The sequence below is a fragment of the Coregonus clupeaformis genome, unplaced genomic scaffold (genome assembly GCF_020615455.1).
Source record: "Coregonus clupeaformis isolate EN_2021a unplaced genomic scaffold, ASM2061545v1 scaf0923, whole genome shotgun sequence".
NCBI classification, from domain to species: domain Eukaryota; kingdom Metazoa; phylum Chordata; class Actinopteri; order Salmoniformes; family Salmonidae; genus Coregonus; species Coregonus clupeaformis.
Window position 1 is genome coordinate 41112 of NW_025534377.1, and position 19177 is coordinate 60288.

Consider the following 19177-nt stretch of genomic DNA (forward strand, 5'->3'; position numbering starts at 1 on the left):
ATGTCTTTATGGATTAGAACCTGTATCGTTTTGCTGATAGACTAACCTGATCTATTCCGTTCTCCTCTCTCAGCTGTGTATGCCAAAGGGTCTGTCCTTCCGGACACAGGCGGACACACGCGAGCCTCAGTTTCACCCCTTCATCATCACACGGGAGGACGGCTCGCGGACGTATGGCTTCGCCCTCACCTTCTACGAGGAGGTGACCAGCAAGCAGATCTGCAGCGCCATGCAGACCCTGTACCACATGCACAATGCCGAACAATATGACATCCTGCACACCCCCACCACCCCGCGGTGCCCAGAGGAGCAGCGCCACCTCCATCCCCACCCTCTCAACCCCCACCCCCAACACACGCTCCTCCCCACACCCTCCATCTCCCGGCTGCAGCGCTTCAACTCCTACGACATCAGCCGCGACACGCTCTACGTGTCCAAGTGCATCTGCCTCATCGCACCCATGGCCTTCCCCCAGGCCTGCAGGAAGGTGCTCCAGCAGCTCCACCAGGCCGTCTCCTCCCCCCAGCCCCGCCCCTCCCCCTGGAGAGCTACGTCTACAACATCCTATACGAAGTGCCCCTGCCTCCCGCTGGGCGCTCCCTGAAGTTCTCGGGGGTGTACGGGCCAGTGGTGTGCCAGAGGCCCAGCACGGCAGAGCTGCCTCTCTTTGACTTCCCTATCAGCCAGGTGTTTGAGCTGCTGGGGGTGGAGAATGTCCTCCAGCTGTTTACTTGCGCCCTGCTGGAGATCCAGATTCTGCTCTACTCACAGCGTAAGTCCTTACTTAGGATCTTTCTCTCTGATCTGCTGAACTTTCTGTGGTTTTCTGTCTATTGTCCCCAAGCATCGCTTTTAGAAAGGATTGTGATTTGTTATTTCAACAGAAATACTGAAAATTTAGAAGAAAAACAGAAATAACAGTTGTGGTTAAGATCTTCGGTATGTTCAGTGGAACTATTATCCAGGCAGATTAAATAAACTATCCTGTGATTCCATTAAAGGCCCAGTGCAGTCAAAAACGTGATTTTCCTGTTATATATATTTCCACACTATGAGGTTGGAATAATACAGTGAAATTGTGAAAATGATAATGGCCTTTTAGTGTAAGAGCAGTTTGAAAAGACCGCCTGAAATGTATGCATGTTTTGGTGGGATGGAGTTTTGGCCTTCCATGGTGACATCACCATGCGGTAAATTTGTTAATAGACCAATAAGAAAGAGAGTTCCAAACCTCTCTACCAATAACAGTTTTATCCTCCCCACTCAGACCACTCCTAGACAGTCCTAGCAAAATTCTTGCTTGAGACATTGCCCTTTGCTAAGAAGCTATTTTTTAAATATATATTTTTTACCATTTTAATTGAAAACAATCACAGTAAGGTACTTCATTGTTACCCAGAAGTGATTTGATGTTGAGATAAAAACGTCTGCATTGGACCTTTAAAGAAAGCTGTATGCTTCTCAGCTTGTGTAAATGTTAGTTTCTCCTCATGGGCTCTTAGCTCAGGCCTAGCCTGTGTGTGTGGTGTGTGTGTGTGGCGTGTGTGTGTGTGGTGCGTGTGTGGCGTGTGTGTGTGTGTGATGTGTGTATGTGTGGTGTGTGTGTGTGGTGTGAGTTGCTGGGGTAAACAGGCTGTAGTGCAGCTGCAGCAGTGTGTGTGCTGTGAAGGGCTATCTCTGTTGGCTGTGATCAGTCCCTCTTTGTTTTCCCCTGCTCATGTTCAACCCCAGGCCTACGCTGAGAGAGAATGACAGTTAATAGGGACACATTCAAGATAACCTTTTTGGGAGGAATGACAGATATTTAGATATGACACAGGTCATTTGGCACATAGAAAAATGAGATCTACAGAATTGATAGAAACAGGTCTTCCAGTATGTGTGTGAAAAGAAACAGCATTATACATAATAAATCAGCTCCAATCAGGAATTGTTTTGTTCAGGGACCAATGTTGGAGGTTTTGAAAAGCAAATCTGCCTTTCAGCATTATACAGAATGGCGTATTCCTCCTCCATGGAAGCACACAGGGATTTACTTTGATCAGAGTCAGATTGTTTCAGGATTGGGGAGCTGGCGTGTTGATAGGATCCATTACGGAGACAGGGAAAAGGCAAATTGTTTATAAAACGCTAGGGGCTAGAGGTGCAATGCTGTGGTGTTGCTAGGCAACCCTCGCAGGAGGATAAGGAGGAGGACGGCAGTCAGTGATGCAGGGTAAAGATGATTGGTTGGAGATGACATCATCCATTTTTTTCTCCAGAAGGCTCATCACTGCAGAATGTGTGACCTAAAGAGTGTTTTCTAGAGTGTGAGCCTGTGAGCTTTCCACTGAGCAGGGACAGGGTGTCGTTAGTTAAAACTGCATAGGCTGAAGCAAGTGATGCCCTATACTAAAAATTAGCTGACTGGAGAGGGGCTGTTCTAAAAATAGAGGCATAATTCATAACTCAGATACATAGGCCCTGGCCTGGCCAGTGTCTTTCCCACATACAGTACATTAAACCTCCTTGAAACGAGCATCTGCTGCTGTTTTTCCCATCTCTCCAAGTAGATCAATGGAAGCTTGCCATTTCCCCTGCCTGGCCTGCATGGTAGTGGTCTGTATATAGAGCTCTTATTCTGTTAGCAAAGTACTCAAATAGGCTCCGATGACCTTATTCGTCTTAGAAAGGCCTTGTGGGAAGCAGTGTAGCAGAGGGGAGGACAAGTGGAGGACTACACCAACACTGAAGCTCATTAGATTTCCCCCAGTTGAATATCTGATGAATGACCCTATTAAAGAGTGTGTTTTCTCTTAGACCAGATTAGCTGTTGGCAAGGCCTGTGTGTGTATGATACTGTGGTGCGGTGTGTGGTGTGTGTTTGTGTGTGTGCACGCATTTGTGTGTGTGTGTGTATGTGTGTGTACTTTCATGTGTTTGTTTGTGCGTGTGCGTGCTTGCGTCCTTTCATTTGCATGGGTGTGTGTCGGTCTGTTTGTGGTTTTTCTCAGGAAGGTGGTATCATGCTCTGAAAGGGCCTGTTGTTGTTCACCAGGCAAGGTCAGAGCACTAGCAGACAGGCTAGATTAGTATTCCTGTCTCTGAGTCCCTAGCCCGAGTTCTGGGGAGAGGGGGCCTGTTCTGGGGGAGAGGGGAGAGGGCCTGTTCTGGGGGGAGAGGGGAGAGGGCCTGTTCTGGGGGGAGAGGGGAGAGGGCCTGTTCTGGGGGGAGAGGAGAGGGGAGAGGGCCTGTTCTGGGAGGAGAACGGGGGAGAACGGAAGGCCAAATGAAGGACTAGTAGTTATTTTGGCAGTAGAACAGCAAAGACAGAGCTGTTACTGAATATAGGTTTGTTGTGACTGATAGAGAAGGAATGTAGATAAACAGGAATGGATGGACGTTTAATAATAATAATAATATGCCATTTCACAGACGCTTTTATCCAAAGCGACTTACAGTCATGCGTGCATAAATTTTTTGTGTATGGGTGGTCCCGGGGATCGAACCCACTACCCTGGCGTTACAAGCGCCGTGCTCTACCAGTTGGATGCCAAACACTTGACTTGGAGAGGATTGTTTAACCCTGTATATTACAATACAGTGCGTACTGTAGGTGTCAAAACCATTAGCCTTTGTGACCGTATAAAACCAGTCAGTTTGTGACTCTCTCCTCTGTTGTTTGTGTGACAGATTACCAGAGGCTGATGACTGTGGCAGAGAGCATCACAGCCTTAATGTTCCCTTTCCAGTGGCAGCATGTCTATGTGCCCATCCTGCCTGCCTCACTGCTGCACTTCCTGGATGCCCCCGTGCCCTACCTGATGGGTCTGCACTCCAACGGAGAGGGTGACCGCACCAAACTAGAGCTGCCCCAGGAGGTAACCTATACACTCATGCACCTACAGTTGAAGTCAGAAGTTTACATACACCTTAGCCAAATACATTCAATCTCAGTTTTTCACAATTCCTGACATTTAATCCTAGTAAAAATTCCCTATTTTAGGTCAGTTAGGATCCCCACTTTATTTTAAGAATGTGAAATGTCAGAATAATAGTAGAGAGAATGATTTATTTCAGCTTTTATTTCTTTCATCACATTCCCAGTGGGTCAGAAGTTTACATACACTCAATTAGTATTTGGTAGCATTGCCTTTAAATTGTTTAACTTGGGTCAAACGTTTCGGGTAGCCTTCCACAAGCTTCCCACAATAAGTTGCGTGAATTTTGGTCCATCCCTCCTGACAGAGCTGGTGTAACTGAGTCAGGTTTGTAGGCCTCCTTGCTCGCACACGCTTTTTCAGTTCTGCCCACAAATTTTCTATAGGGTTGAGGTCAGGGCTTTGTGATGGCCACTCCAATACCTTGACTTTGTTGTCCTTAAGCCATTTTGCCACAACTTTGGAAGTATGCTTGGGGTCATTGTCCATTTGGAAGACCCATTTGCGACCAAGCTCCCTGACTGATGTCTTGAGATGTTGCTTCAATATATCCACATAATTCTCCTTCCTCATGATGCCATCTATTTTGTGAAGTGCATCAGTCCCTCCTGCAGCAAAGCACTCCCACAGCATGATGCTGCCACCCCCGTGCTTCACGGTTGGGATGGTGTTCTTCGGCTTGCAAGCCACCTCCTTTCTCCTCCAAACATAACGATGGTCATTATGGCCAAACAGTTCTGTTTCTGTTTCATCAGACCAGAGGACATTTCTCCAAAAAGTACAATCTTTGTCCCCATGTGCAGTTGCAAACCGTAGTCTGGCTTTTTTATGGCGGTTTTGGAGCAGTGGCTTCTTCCTTGCTGAGCGGCCTTTCAGGTTATGTTGATATAGGACTTGTTTCACTGTGGATATAGATACTTTTGTACCTGTTTCTTCCAACATCTTCACAAGGTCCTTTGCTGTTGTTCTGGGATTGATTTGCACTTTTCGCACCAAAGTACGTTCATCTCTAGGAGACAGAACGCGTCTCCTTCCTGAGCGGTATGACAGCTGCGTGGTCCCATGGTGTTTATACTTGTGTACTACTGTTGGTACAGATGAACGTGGTACCTTCAGGCGTTTGGAAATTGCTCCCAAGGATGAACCAGACTTGTGGAGGTCTACAATTTGTTTTCTGAGGTCTTGGCTGATTTCTTTGGATTTTCCAATGATGTCAAGCAAATAGGCACTGAGTTTGAAGGTAGGCCTTGAAATACATCCACAGGTACACCTCCAGTTGACTCAAATTATGTCAATTAGCCTATCAGAAGCTTCTGAAGCCATGACATCATTTTCTGGAATTTTCCAAGCTGTTTAAAGGCACAGTCAACTTAGTGTATGTAAACTTCTGACCCACTGGAATTGTGATACAGTGAATTATAAGTGAAATAATCTGTCTGTAAACAATTGTTGGAAAAATTACTTGTGTCATGCACAAAGTAGATATCCTAACCGACTTGCCAAAACTATAGTTTGTTAACAAAAAATGTGTGGAGTGGTTGAAAAACGAGTTTTAATGACTCCAGTGTATGTAAACTTCCGACTTCAACTGTATACACGTATGTATGCACACACACGCACCGCGACTCACACACATACACACACACACAAATAGAAATAGATTTTTTAGATTTATGCATGGAATTATTTCTCGAGGGTTGTATACCTTTTTCATTTCTCTCCTCTCCTGTCCTCCCTTCTCCCCAAAATGCATTTTTAATTGGAAACATTCAGCTCTAGCTGAAACCATTTAGTTGGATTCCCTCAGCCCATCCCTCTTTAAATGCAGCCTGTCAGAGCGATAACAAGTCATTTCTAATCAGATTGCTATGCGGGAATGATGTGTGTGCTGAGAATACTAACAAAGACTTCCCTCTGGACACTCCTGCCAACCCCATCTCCTTCATCTGCAGTCTGATACACCCAACAAAGTGACGGTGTGAAATTGGCTAATCTGTAGAGAGAATCACAGAGCCTTACAACTCAGATTACAAACCATCCCTCGTTCCCTAGCTCTCCAGGCTTGTTTTTGTCCTTCGTTTTGATTAACAGTCGTTTTACCACATCATTTACATAAAGTAGGTACATTTTTTATCAATTTACTTATACACTGCTCAAAAAAATTAAGGGAACACTAAAATAACACATCCTAGATCTGAATGAATGAAATAATCTCATTAAATACTTTTTTCTTTACATAGTTGAATGTGCTGACAACAAAATCCCACAAAAATTATCAATGGAAATCAAATTTATCAACCCATGGAGGTCTGGATTTGGAGTCACCCTCAAAATTAAAGTGGAAAACCACACTACAGGCTGATCCAACTTTGATGTAATGTCCTTAAAACAAGTCAAAATGAGGCTCAGTAGTGTGTGTGGCCTCCACGTGCCTGTATGACCTCCCTACAACGCCTGGGCATGCTCCTGATGAGGTGGCGGATGGTCTCCTGAGGGATCTCCTCCCAGACCTGGACTAAAGCATCCGCCAACTCCTGGACAGTCTGTGGTGCAACGTGGCGTTGGTGGATGGAGCGAGACATGATGTCCCAGATGTGCTCAATTGGATTCAGGTCTGGGGAACGGGCGGGCCAGTCCATAGCATCAATTCCTTCCTCTTGCAGGAACTGCTGACACACTCCAGCCACATGAGGTCTAGCATTGTCTTGCATTAGGAGGAACCCAGGGCCAACCGCACCAGCATATGGTCTCACAAGGGGTCTGAGGATCTCATCTCGGTACCTAATGGCAGTCAGGCTACCTCTGGCGAGCACATGGAGGGCTGTGCGGCCCCCCAAAGAAATGTCACCCCACAACATAACTGACCCACCGCCAAACCGGTCATGCTGGAGGATGTTGCAGGCAGCAGAACGTTCTCCACGGCGTCTCCAGACTCTGTCACGTCTGTCACATGCTCAGTGTGAACCTGCTTTCATCTGTGAAGAGCACAGGGCGCAAGTGGCGAATTTGCCAATCTTGGTGTTCTCTGGCAAATGCCAAACGTCCTGCACGGTGTTGGGCTGTAAGCACAACCCCCACCTGTGGACGTCGGGCCCTCATACCACCCTCATGGAGTCTGTTTCTGAGACGTTTGAGCAGACACATGCACATTTGTGGCCTGCTGGAGGTCATTTTGCAGGGCTCTGGCAGTGCTCCTCCTGCTCCTCCTTGCACAAAGGCGGAGGTAGCAGTCCTGCTGCTGGGTTGTTGCCCTCCTACGGCCTCCTCCACGTCTCCTGATGTACTGGCCTGTCTCCTGGTAGCGCCTCCATGCTCTGGACACTACGCTGACAGACACAGCAAACCTTCTTGCCACAGCTCGCATTGATGTGCCATCCTGGATGAGCTGCATTACCTGAGCCACTTGTGTGGGTTGTAGACTCCGTCTCATGCTACTACTAGAGTGAAAGCACCGCCAGCATTCAAAAGTGACCAAAACATCAGCCAGGAAGCATAGGAACTGAGAAGTGGTCTGTGGTCACCACCTGCAAAACCAGTCCTTTATTGGGGGTGTCTTGCTAATTGCCTATAATTTCCACCTGTTGTCTATTCCATTTGCACAACAGCATGTGAAATGTATTGTCAATCAGTGTTGCTTCCTAAGTGGACAGTTTGATTTCACAGAAGTGTGATTGACTTGGAGTTACATTGTGTTGTTTAAGTGTTCCCTTTACTTTTTTGAGCAGTGTATGATTTATGAATTACTTAGATATCCCATTGATAAATGCTAAATGGTTATCATTAAACATTATTCATGCTTAATGATTTTTCTTAAATAAAATGGGTTTGTGTTTACTTCTTAATCATTTAGAGGGTAGAGAGTGTCCTTTGTGAGGACAAACAGCCTTCATTAACCATGTTGTAGCTTACCCATGCTTTTACAGTTGATCAAAACACGTTGCTTTACTACTGTTCACAGCAAGGGCCCTTAAACATAGAGCCTGGAGGAAGGGTGCTGTGTGTGCCAACAAGCTTTTACACATCTTGAGCCGGTCCAATGGAAAGAGCTATGACGCATAAAAAGCCGGAGAATGTATAAATTGATGACCTAAGTCAATCTCAATATTGCCTTATTCATCCATGCCTACATTTAACCCCTAATACTCTTAAGATGAAAGGCAGCAGATCAACAATGGAGGGCTGATCTTATTCAAAATAGTAGTTTGTTCCATTCAGAATATCTGTTTATATTATATTACTGTCTTCAGTTAATATCTTGAACTCATCCACATCTTTTCTCACTATGCCTCAATTGGTACTGCTCTGCTTTAAGCCACCTAGTGGAGCAAAGTGGTAATTGTTCTGCTATAACGAGAAAATAACTGTCACTCAGTTGGTTTCTCTCTGGTGTTCTCTGTTTCACCAACATGTTTACAATGAAAGCTAAACAAGACCGCCTGTCATTCCAGGCCAACTTGTGTTTCGTGGACATCGACAACCACTTCATCGAACTGCCAGAGGACCTTCCTCAGTTCCCCAACAAGCTAGAGTTCATCCAGGAGATCTCCGAGGTGCTGTTGGCCTTCGGCGTGTCTCCAGAGGGAAACCCGCACCACAGCCAGGGCCAGGCCAAACACCGGTGCTTACGCTCCACCGACATGGTCACGGACAGACGCAACGGCAACCTGGCCAGCTCGCCCCTCAACTCCTACCTGCTGAGGGAGAACGAGACCATCGCCAGACTGCAGGCCCTGGTCAAGAGGACTGGGGTCAGCCTGGAGAAGGTGAGAGCAGGGCCACGGTCATCCGTTTGACTGGAACATATTATTCTAGATACATAGTCTGCATATACACTGAGTGTACAAAACATTAAGAACACCTGCTCTTTCCATGATATTGACTGACCAGGTGAATCCAGGTGAAAGCTATGATCCCTTATTGATATCACTTGTTAAATCCACTTCCATCAGTGTAGATAAAGGGGAGGAGACAGGTTAAAGAAGGATTTTTAAGCCTTGAGACAATTGAGACATGAATGGGCAAGACAAAAGATTGAAGTGCCTTTGAACGGGGTATGGTAGTAGGTGCCAGGCGCACCGGTTTGTGTCAAGAACTGCAACGCTAGTGGGTTTTTCACGCTCAACAGTTTCCCGTGTGTATCAAGAATGGTCCACCACCCAAAGGACATCCAGCCAAATTGACAGAACTGTCACACTCTTTTGAAAATGACTAAGGTGTTTGTAGAGCAAAGATACTGTAGTGCTGGGAAAGGCAGTCTATGAGCTGCCCATGTAAGGTTTCACCTCATCAGCTGCTGCCTGCCAGCTCCAGGTGTTCTGTGTTCAGCCCTGGTGACGGAGGACGTCTACTACATTGCCATCAACAGAAAATTGGCGCCCATACAGAACCTAATTGCCATCTGGTTTGAACACGACACAGAGGGCCGTTGGTAATATATGGTAATGTTTCAGCAAAATCACATTACAGACCAGTGAATGGATAAATGAGCTTTTAACTACCGAGAGGAGGTCTCTCCAACTCTCCATATCTCTAGGAGCCCACAGTAAGCAGCTTATGGACTAGTAGGGGCTAGCGTTAGCTTTCTCTGAAGAGATTGCCCTGCCCTCGTAGTCTGCTTTTAGCGCCCCAATTAGTGGGTAAGGCTTCAGGTAGGGTCATTGTGGCCATGTCCCACATTAAGGTAACCACCTGATTTAGGATCAGTGGTGTAGAGCAATGAATTAGAGGAGGGCTCAGTGGGTCACATCCCTGCCATCTGATCTGGGCTTCGTAGCCATTACACATCTTCAAGTCTGTGCGGACACGTATAGGTGACTCACTCACTGTGTCCTTTTGTCCTGCTCTTGCATGTTGAGATCTGCAACTGTGTCACACTTTGATTGTAACAGAAGAATGTGTGTTTTCAGTTTTTTTTTCTCAATAAATCAAAACATCTCAGACTTCCTCTCCCATGCCCCTATCACTGCTCCAGCAGCTTGTGCTAACATGGATATAAGATCATGTGTTAGAAACCCATACCCTCTATGGCAGGAGTAGGCAACTAGAATCAGCCGCCGGCCGATTTTTGTCGGAGCGGATGTTCGGGGGGCCGGAACATAATTATAATATTTTGTACACTGCATATTGACCACAACTAAGCCCAAAAATAGATTGTATTTGAAAATAACATATAATTTGATCTTGATTGACACTTTTGGTTACTACAGATTTCAAGTGTTATTTCAAGTTTTGATTTTTACTATTTTCGACAATGTAGAATAATAGTGAAAAAATAAAGAAATAACACTATTGAATGATGTAGTGTCCAAATTTTGACTGGTACGAAATCAAAATATATTTTATAAACTTCACTCATTGGTTGGTTTTGGCCCGCGGGCCGCCTGTTGCCGACTCCTCACTCTCTCTATTTTTCTGTGCTGTGTTTTCCCTGACCCCCTGTGTTTCCTCCCCCTCTCCCTCTTCCAGCTGGATGTGAGGGAGGATGCCAGCAGCAACAAGGACCTGAAGGTGCAGTGTGATGAGGAGGAGCTGAAGATGCACCAGCTCAACATCCAGGTGCGAGAGGTCTTCGCCAACCGCTTCACCCAGATGTTTGCCGACTACGAGGCGTTTGTCATCCAGCCCAGCCAGGACAAGGGAGTCCTGGTTCAGCAACAGGGACCAGATGCAGAACTTTGACAAGGTGAGATCAGGGACTGGATTCCCATATAGTCCACTACTTTTGACAAGGGTCCCTAGGGCTGTTGTCAAAAATAGTGCACTATATAGGGAATAGGGTGCCATTTGGATGCAATCCCACTCATGACACTGAAACATTCATTTGAGTGGAAGTCTTCAGTAGTCTTTAAAGCTTTTCAAAATTAGCCCTCACTTCATTTTGTGATGTGATTTTTGTCCCTTCCAGGCCTCCTTCTCTCTGACCAGCCTGAGCCCTACCTGCCCTTCCTGTCCCGTTTCCTGAGACTCAGATGTTTGCTCCTCCTTCATCGATAGTAAGATCCTTTGCCATGATGACGAGGACAAGGAACACACGTTGAGGGTGTTTGACTTCCGCGTGGACAAAATCCGCCATGCTGAACGTGCGCACGCCCACTCTGCGCACCTCCATGTACCAGAAGTGCACCAATATCGACGAGGCGGGTAAGAAAAGAGGAAACCATTTTCACACCGATACTATTAAGGGATCATTGTCTCAGATGGTGCAAGATACTTGTAAGTTTTTAAGACACACATGTCTCAAATCGTTCCTCACTGATTTATTTTAACCTTTCTTTGCTAACAGACGTAACTGTTCTCGTTTTCAGACAAACTCCTTAAAAAGCGATATGAGAAAATCGATTTTGTCTCCCCTGAACCTCACTCCATCGGGTTAGAGAACTACAAGGCTCACCTTAGTAATAATCAGTCCTTATTTCCCCTTGGTGGCAGGTTATTGTTTGTGCTTGCAATACATTATGGGAACAATAAGATTAGAGGGCACAGGTTTTTCTTCTACTCTGTCTTTGGGAACAGTCAGTAGCACCTGGAATAAGGTGAAGATTAATTTTTTCCTTTAACTATAGATTATTTCAAATTCCTCTCTGTAATCGTATGATTCATTGAATGCATTTCAGTTATGTACTAACCTAATACATTACACAGTTATCTACACAGTTGTAATAGTCTTAACTATGTAGCCTGCTGTCATTGGTGCTGATGATGTTGAGGGTTGGGTCAGGTTAGGGATGCAAAATTCCGATAACTTTCCAAAAATTCCCAGTTGGAAGATTCCCGGAATCAGAAGGGAATAAGCAGGAAATCATGAATCCTCCAACCAGGATTTCTGAAAAACGGACAATTTTGATAAGGTTAACGGAATTTTGCAACCCTAGGTCAGGTGATGATAACTCACAGCATGGAGGTGTGGTGGTGAGGGTAAGGAGTCAGAGATGAGATGTGGAGTGGTGAATCTATGTGACTCCTAAGTGCTATGACTCATAGGCACTCACAGAGTGTCTTAACGATGACATAAGACTGTTAAATCCTCCATGACGGTTGGTGCTAATGGATCTGCTTTGACAGTACCTCATCCTCCTCCCCTCTCTGTATCACCCCAGAGAAGGCCATAGAGATGCGGGTGGTTAAGATCGACCACACGGCACTGCATCCCCACCTGCTGGATATGAAGATTGGCCAGGGTCGCTACGAACACGGCTTCTTTCCCCGGCTGCAGTCTGACGTGCTCTCCACTGGACCCATCAGCAACAAGTGAGGATCACACCTCCGCAAGAGACACTGATTTACATACTTTGATTGATAATACTGAAGAAATATGTTTGTTTTGTCTCCATCTTTGCTATTTGGCTTTCGTGTCTTTCTAAGTGAAGTTATTTTGTTTGTATGTTAGATGGGCGAAGAGGAGTGCTCCAGCACAGTGGAGGAGGAAGGACAGACAGAAACAGCACGCTGAACACCTTTACCTGGACAACGACCAGAGAGAGGTGAGAGGACATCAAGCAGCCCTAGGAAAACGGGATTAACATTCCCAAACCATATTCACATGGATTTTGTCTCTCTGTTTTTGTGTTATTGTTAGTTTCTTGTCGATTTCTTCCTCACTCTTCTTCATGGTTTGTGGTATTCACTTCTAAATCTCTAACGTCTGGAACAATTGAATTAAAGTCTTGTTTGTCCATTATCTCTGTTACTCTCTCCCTCAATTATTTTCTCTTGGCCTAACCTCTCTTTCTGTTTCTGTTTATCTCCCTCTGAAACCTACTGTCTTCCTCACATCTACCTACTTTCTCTTACACATCTCTCTTTGGTCTCTCTCTCTCTCCGTCTCACACACACGCTCCCAGCATGTGGAGTGTTTGTTCCCGGAGCTGCAGCTCCTGCTGTTTCTAGACTACTACTGGCTCTCAGCAGTCCTTCAGGCCCTGTCTAAAGTCTGTGACTGTGGATGTGGTATGTGTTGGCAGTGGGTGGGGCCTGAGCCTCACACTACGTCCACATGGCCCCTCCCCCATGTGGGTCCTCACTCCCCTCCTCCTCCCAGCATCACAGCTTTACCTTATACTCCAGATCACTTTCCAGGGTTTCTTCTCAGGTTTAGGGTTTCACTTTAGGGTGCACTTAACTCAACATTAAGAAAGCAATATTTAGATAGATTTGACAGCATCCCAGGAAAACACATGGCACTGACACGCCTCCCAGGATGGATGTTGAGGTCAGAAAGGTAAAGGACAGAAACACATCATCCATCATGAAATGACCTCAGTACAGGCAGCTCAGCTCATTATACAACTGACTCAGAGCTCCTCCCTCTCCCTCCTCTGGAATGATCAATCCCCTCACTGTAGTAGTTACCAGAAATCTGTCCACTGTATGCACTGTAACATTTTTTGGTTGGTTGCCCAGTGATGTGACCCTCTGTGTTTATGTGATGATGAACATTGAACCAGATTGATTACTCTCTCCTTGGTGTATAGCCTACTCCACGTGTGTCCTCTCTGACCCTGTCCTCTCTGACCCTGTCCTCTCTGTCTCATAACAGAAATACATCCAGGAGGCCAGGAACCTGGGCACTACCATCCGGCAGCCCAAGCTGTCCAACCTCTCCCCCTCAGTCATCGCTCAGACCAACTGGAAGTTTGTGGAGGGTCTGCTGAAGGAGTGCAGGAATAAGGTACAGTAAATACTAGTCTACATCTCACTCTTACTCAGACATATTACGATTGCAATGACCACTGCAGTAGACTATCACATGGATATTGAGATACGACACCTTCAGTGAGTCTACATTAGTTTCAATGTCACTCAGAAGTATTCTGATGTCAATGACCATTGCGGTAGACTATCACTTGGATATTGATATCCAACACCTCTAGTGTCAACCATCTGGCCTCCAGAGATGGTAATCTCCCTGTATGATGATGTGTGTCCCTCCAGACCAAGCGCATGCTGGTTGAGAAGATGGGCAGGGAGGCGGTGGAGCTGGGTCATGGGGAGGTCAGCATTACAGGCGTGGAGGAGAACACACTTATCGCTTCCCTCTGTGACCTGCTGGAGAGGATCTGGAGCCACCGGGCTGCAGGTCAAACAGGTCAGTACACACACACACACACACACTCACACACACACTAAGTATGATATAAAAACAGTATATATACACACTAACACACATGTATGCATTTAGGTGCATTCAATGCGCATTCATTCATTCCCGCATCTTCATCTGCCAGGGTAAATCTGCCTTGTGGTCCCACCTGCACCACTATCAGGAGAGCAAAGAGAAGACGGATGCAACGCCAGCCGGTTTGGGTCCCCCAGGTAAGCCACTCATTGAATCCTGAAATGTGATAAATGGACAGTGATGTAAAGCCATAACCACATCCCTCTCTCTCCTCCCCACATCAGGTCTCATCCACAACACAGAGAGACGCAAGTCTGAACGCTGGCGCTGCCTTGCTCCCTCTCAAGGTATCCCTGATCAGGGACATGAGGTGAGTCTCCTCATCCATTCACCAGGTCTCCCACAGTATCAGTATCAGTATCTTCAGATGCTCTACCTCCCGTATAGACACTATTTGTCAAGTATCCTCGAATATACATTTCAAGTCATATGGTCTTGAAATTATGGATGATTGTAAGGGGAACGTTGCAAATGAAACTATACTATTCTGCCTGTGTTGATTGTCCCTTCTGTAGTGGCAGAAGCGGTTCAAATGTATGCCTCGTACCTCTACGTACTTCTTTGAAAATGACAATTTCGAATCAAGGTGAGATAATGATTGATTGATCATACCGCAGAATGCAATGATTTCAAAGTGTTTTTTACTGCCATCTTGTGGCCCACTGATGAAAAACACTTTCAGTCACAACAAAACATTATCAATGATTCAGGACCATATGTAGTGGAAAAATACTGATATCAGCCTCATAGCCATGCATCTCAAGCTTTGCAGCAGGCATAAACACTTGATTTCCAGCTATGTTTAAAAAATATGTATAATATATACATATATACACCAGTGTTTCCTCTGGGAAAATGTGTAGCAGGGGGGGAAAGGGACTGAGGAGCTCAGTTCTGGTGTCTTTTTAAAAGGACATTCTACTCCAAAATGAAATAAAATAAGTATGCTGACACCATCTAAAATAGAATTTCCACCTCCAGAAATTAGCCCAATAACACATTGGTAAAATTATTTGAACATATTGGGCCATGTACAGTATATAGCGTATGCATGGTCCATATTATCACATGCATATTATCAGGTATGCTATTAGCAGTAAACATTATCACCTTTAGCCCAACTGATGCAGCAAAGTGCAAATAAATAGGCTGAAGCATGGGGTTGCCTATCTGCATTTACCCTATTGGGCTAATCATTAGCCAGATCTCAAATGTGATCTTTTAAGTAGTTATTGTCATATTGATGAATTTTATGTCCCATAAACACTGATAAACACTGAATATAATGTAGGCCTACCTGTTAGGGTAACTTAGGGTAACTCGCCACCTGGGGTAAAAAGCCCCCTGCCTGTACTTCTCACAGAAACCACTTCATGTCACAATTTTCCCCACAACACTTTCCCTGGTTTCCACTACTCTTGCTCAACAAAAAATATGATCTGTCTCATCACAATTTTAAAAGTAATTCCAAATAAATAATTTTGAGGTAGCGAGGCGTTGTACCCCAAGTCACCCTACAATTGACCCGTGTTACATTTAGCCCCACTCTCCCCTATGCACTCACTGTCCATATTTAGGAGTTGAGAAATAAATAAAGCCGACTAGGTAAATAGATAAACTATTCTACTATGGGGTTGTTAGATTTTTCTATGAATTACTCGTTTTGTTTGCATAGGAAAAGTACATGTGGAATGTTCTAGCATCTTCAAAATGCACCTCAGCAGAAATATATTTTCATGTTCCATATTTTTTGGCGCAGCACCACAGCAAAATGAGTGCAGCGGAAACACTGATATACACACTGTACAGCATATACTGAATGCTTAGCCTTCCATCTTTGTGCTCTATTTGATCAGACTTAACCTACATTCCTCATGGTCCTCATGTCTGGCCCCTCATGTCTGGTCCGAATGCTATACTAGCAGTGTCGATTTTAGCGGACATAGTCAATATAACTATTTGTTCAGCACATTTGAAATGTACAGCGACAGAATTCAGAACATAGGCCGTTCTTACAGTATTCTCCCTGTAAACCAAGTCAGAACCGTATGATAAATAAAGGGGGCATATAAGCAGACAATGAAAGCTCTTACAATATTCAAAGATTACATTTCTCTAAAACAGGCTATAGGCTACATGTGCACCACCAAGTCAGAACAGTAGGCTAAGTTATGAGGGGGAAAGGGACCAAATTATTAGGGTGAGGCACATGGGCTACTAACAGCTTACTACACAACTTACACTTAGTATTACTTTCTTATCTACAGTATACATATCTCCCTGGCATATTACATCATTTATGCAGCGGCATACAATACATTTTTGGACTCACCTTGTTGTGCTGTGCTCACTTGAACAGGAAGGTGGCGCGGCCGGTCCTTGTGGGGCAAAATTTTGTCATCAAACTTTGTCATCAAAGTCTGGCATTCTCTGGTGCTTTCAAACTTGGACTGAAAACAATTGGAATTCGAAACAAAGCGTAGTGATCATGAGTCTGGATTTGAGTGGAACTCAAGTTTCCCAGTTCCCAACATTTTTATTTATTTTTTAGTTCCCAGTTGTTCCCTAGCCACTGATTCCTTCCAAACCACTCATTGTTGAATTTGCGATTTCCAACGTGTTGTGTAATGTTTATGGCCGATGAGCACCGATACATTTATCTATAATTTGTCTTCATATGACAAGGATTGAAAAGGATTTGCCAGTAGATTGTTGACATGATTCATGATGATGACTGCTTGTCTAGCTTGCTAGCTAAGATTTTGAAAGTATGATGTTGACATGATCAGTCCAATCAAAGCTACGGTAGATATAACGTGATTTGAAGTCATTTTATCTGTGGCCAATGACCTTGAGCCTTCTTGGATGGGCACTTCTAATGTAACTGGCAGCACCCAAGGGGCTTGACTTTTTGAGCTCTCCCCGTAGATTTTGCGGTGACGTAGTTTTCCCCATGAGTGACAGAACTCTGAGCCAAACACGGCGCAACTAGAGAACATTAACAACCCCTATGCTCCGTATTTTCCGCTGGCTGCCCCACCAACACAGAAAGCACTGAGCTAGGCTGAAACACCTGCATTTTGGAGCTGCCTTACTCAAAAAAGCAAAAAAGAGACCAAGTTTGTATGCGTCTTCATTAACTCAATGATTGTTTGCAAACTGATATGTGACATGTATTAATGCCAAAATAACATGAAAAACAGGCAACAACATTTATATATAAATATATATATATATTTTTTTTTTATAGCTAAACAGGTGGGGCTCAAAACCCCACCTGCCCTGAATGACGGTCGCCACTGTATACCAGTATGATTGTTCTGAAACACAACCACACTAGTTCATTTAGCAGACACTTTTATCCACACTAGTTCATTTTCCAATATAAGCAGACACTTTTATCCACACTAGTTCATTAAGCAGACACTTTTATCCACACTAGTTCATTAAGCAGACACTTTTATCCACACTAGTTCATTTAGCAGACACTTTTATCCACACTAGTTCATTTAGCAGACACTTTTATCCACAGTAGTGCTCAGCCAGGCTGAGAGGAATCCTGGAGTAGGCAATAGTTTATGGGATGCATTATGTGTTAAGGCAGTCAGAGACCATTGTCATGTCTACAGTGCACCATAGCCAGTGGTGTTGAGTCATGCAGGACGTCATTCCTGGTGTGGTGTGAAGTAGGTGGTAAAGAGAACTGGGCTAATCTGTGTGACAGCATGTTACTTACAGCCTGATTCCCCTGCAGGCCCCTGCAGACCAAGCCAGGGAGAGCGGGGTCTGGCTCAGGGCAATACCAGGCAGCTGTGCAGTAGTCTGTTGTAGAAGTCTACTCTGATCACATGTCTGCACAGACACACACGTCTTCTTTCCAAGGATCCAGAATTTTCCATTGATGCTTTTTCATTTGTGCTTTGTCGCATTGATATACGAGCACATTTTAATTGATAAATATTTATATTTGGGTATCTTTACTTTAAATGGACAATAAAGGTTGACCAGGTTGCTTCATTCTACATATTGACTTTCATATTTACCTTGCTGTGCTCTTCATTATTCTACATTGTTCTCATTTCTATTTCTGTTCTACATGAGGTAGATTTGTGTAGTCAGTCTGCAGATTACAGATAACCATTGTTTTTCTTACAATACCATTCATGCAATAACAATCTGCATTGTGAATGTTGATATTTTGTTCTGTTGCCATGGGGAACAGAGTGGAGTGGAGGAAATTGGGTTAATTCGTGAGAGTGAGGGGAGAGGGGGAGGAAAAGGGGGGATGTGAGAGGAGGAGGGGTGCATAGGGAGCACTTATAGCGCAGACAGTTCAGTGCTCACTGGCAGAGGTGGAGTGGAAGGGAATGTGTCTGGACATGGAGGGCATGATAGTGGCTGGGAGCGATGACAGGAGGCTGGCTTAAACACCAGGGAGTCTGGGGCTGGCTACGGCTTCTTTCTGGCTGGGCTGACTACCCCTCTCTCAGCCCTGCATGCTCTGGAATCCAGGGCTGTGGTGAAAACAACATGCAGCAGACATCTATCACCTTGTTCAGAGGGACTGTCGCTGCTCTTCCATCTTCTCATATATTAGGTTTGGGGTTCTGTGCTCACCTTGGCCAAAGGATGCAAAACATGCTACAATATTATAGACCATTTCTGAAAGGATGACTGTTTGTGTATGTGTGTATATGTGCATTTGTGTGTGTTTTTCTCCTCTGACCTCTGTGCTGTGTACTGTATCCTCCGTAGACACATCCAGAACATTGGGGAGATCAAGACAGACGTGGGCAAGGCCAGGGCCTGGGTGAGGCTCTCCATGGAGAAGAAACTGCTGTCCAGGCACCTCAAAAAGCTGCTGTCTGACCATGAACTTACAAAGTGAGGAAAACAACAAGGACTAGTATACAACGAGCATATCGAGCTAAACACAAATGTTTTTATAAGAGCCTCTGCCTCAGTAATTGGGATAATACCCCATTCCCTTTAGGTCAGTCTCCTTATTCATCCTCACTCATTTATATTGGAAGGTCCCACTCAGTCTCATACACATGAATCAACCTGATGTCTGAAAACTATG

The 19177-nt window shown here is 44.9% G+C and overlaps 1 protein-coding gene across 1 annotated transcript in view; it reads left to right on the plus strand.

The window, feature by feature from the left end:
• LOC121556201 (DENN domain-containing protein 5A) overlaps positions 1 to 19177 on the plus strand; it is a 47865-nt gene that overhangs the window by 23792 nt on the left and 4896 nt on the right. The window contains 18 exon segments of the mRNA XM_045217121.1: positions 74 to 524; positions 527 to 772; positions 3673 to 3860; positions 8369 to 8683; positions 10386 to 10556; positions 10558 to 10609; positions 10831 to 10880; positions 10882 to 10989; positions 10991 to 11060; positions 12017 to 12167; positions 12307 to 12400; positions 13456 to 13587; positions 13851 to 13985; positions 13987 to 14004; positions 14144 to 14231; positions 14319 to 14353; positions 14355 to 14404; positions 18850 to 18978. Coding sequence (XP_045073056.1) covers positions 74 to 524; positions 527 to 772; positions 3673 to 3860; positions 8369 to 8683; positions 10386 to 10556; positions 10558 to 10609; positions 10831 to 10880; positions 10882 to 10989; positions 10991 to 11060; positions 12017 to 12167; positions 12307 to 12400; positions 13456 to 13587; positions 13851 to 13985; positions 13987 to 14004; positions 14144 to 14231; positions 14319 to 14353; positions 14355 to 14404; positions 18850 to 18978 — 2483 coding nt within the window.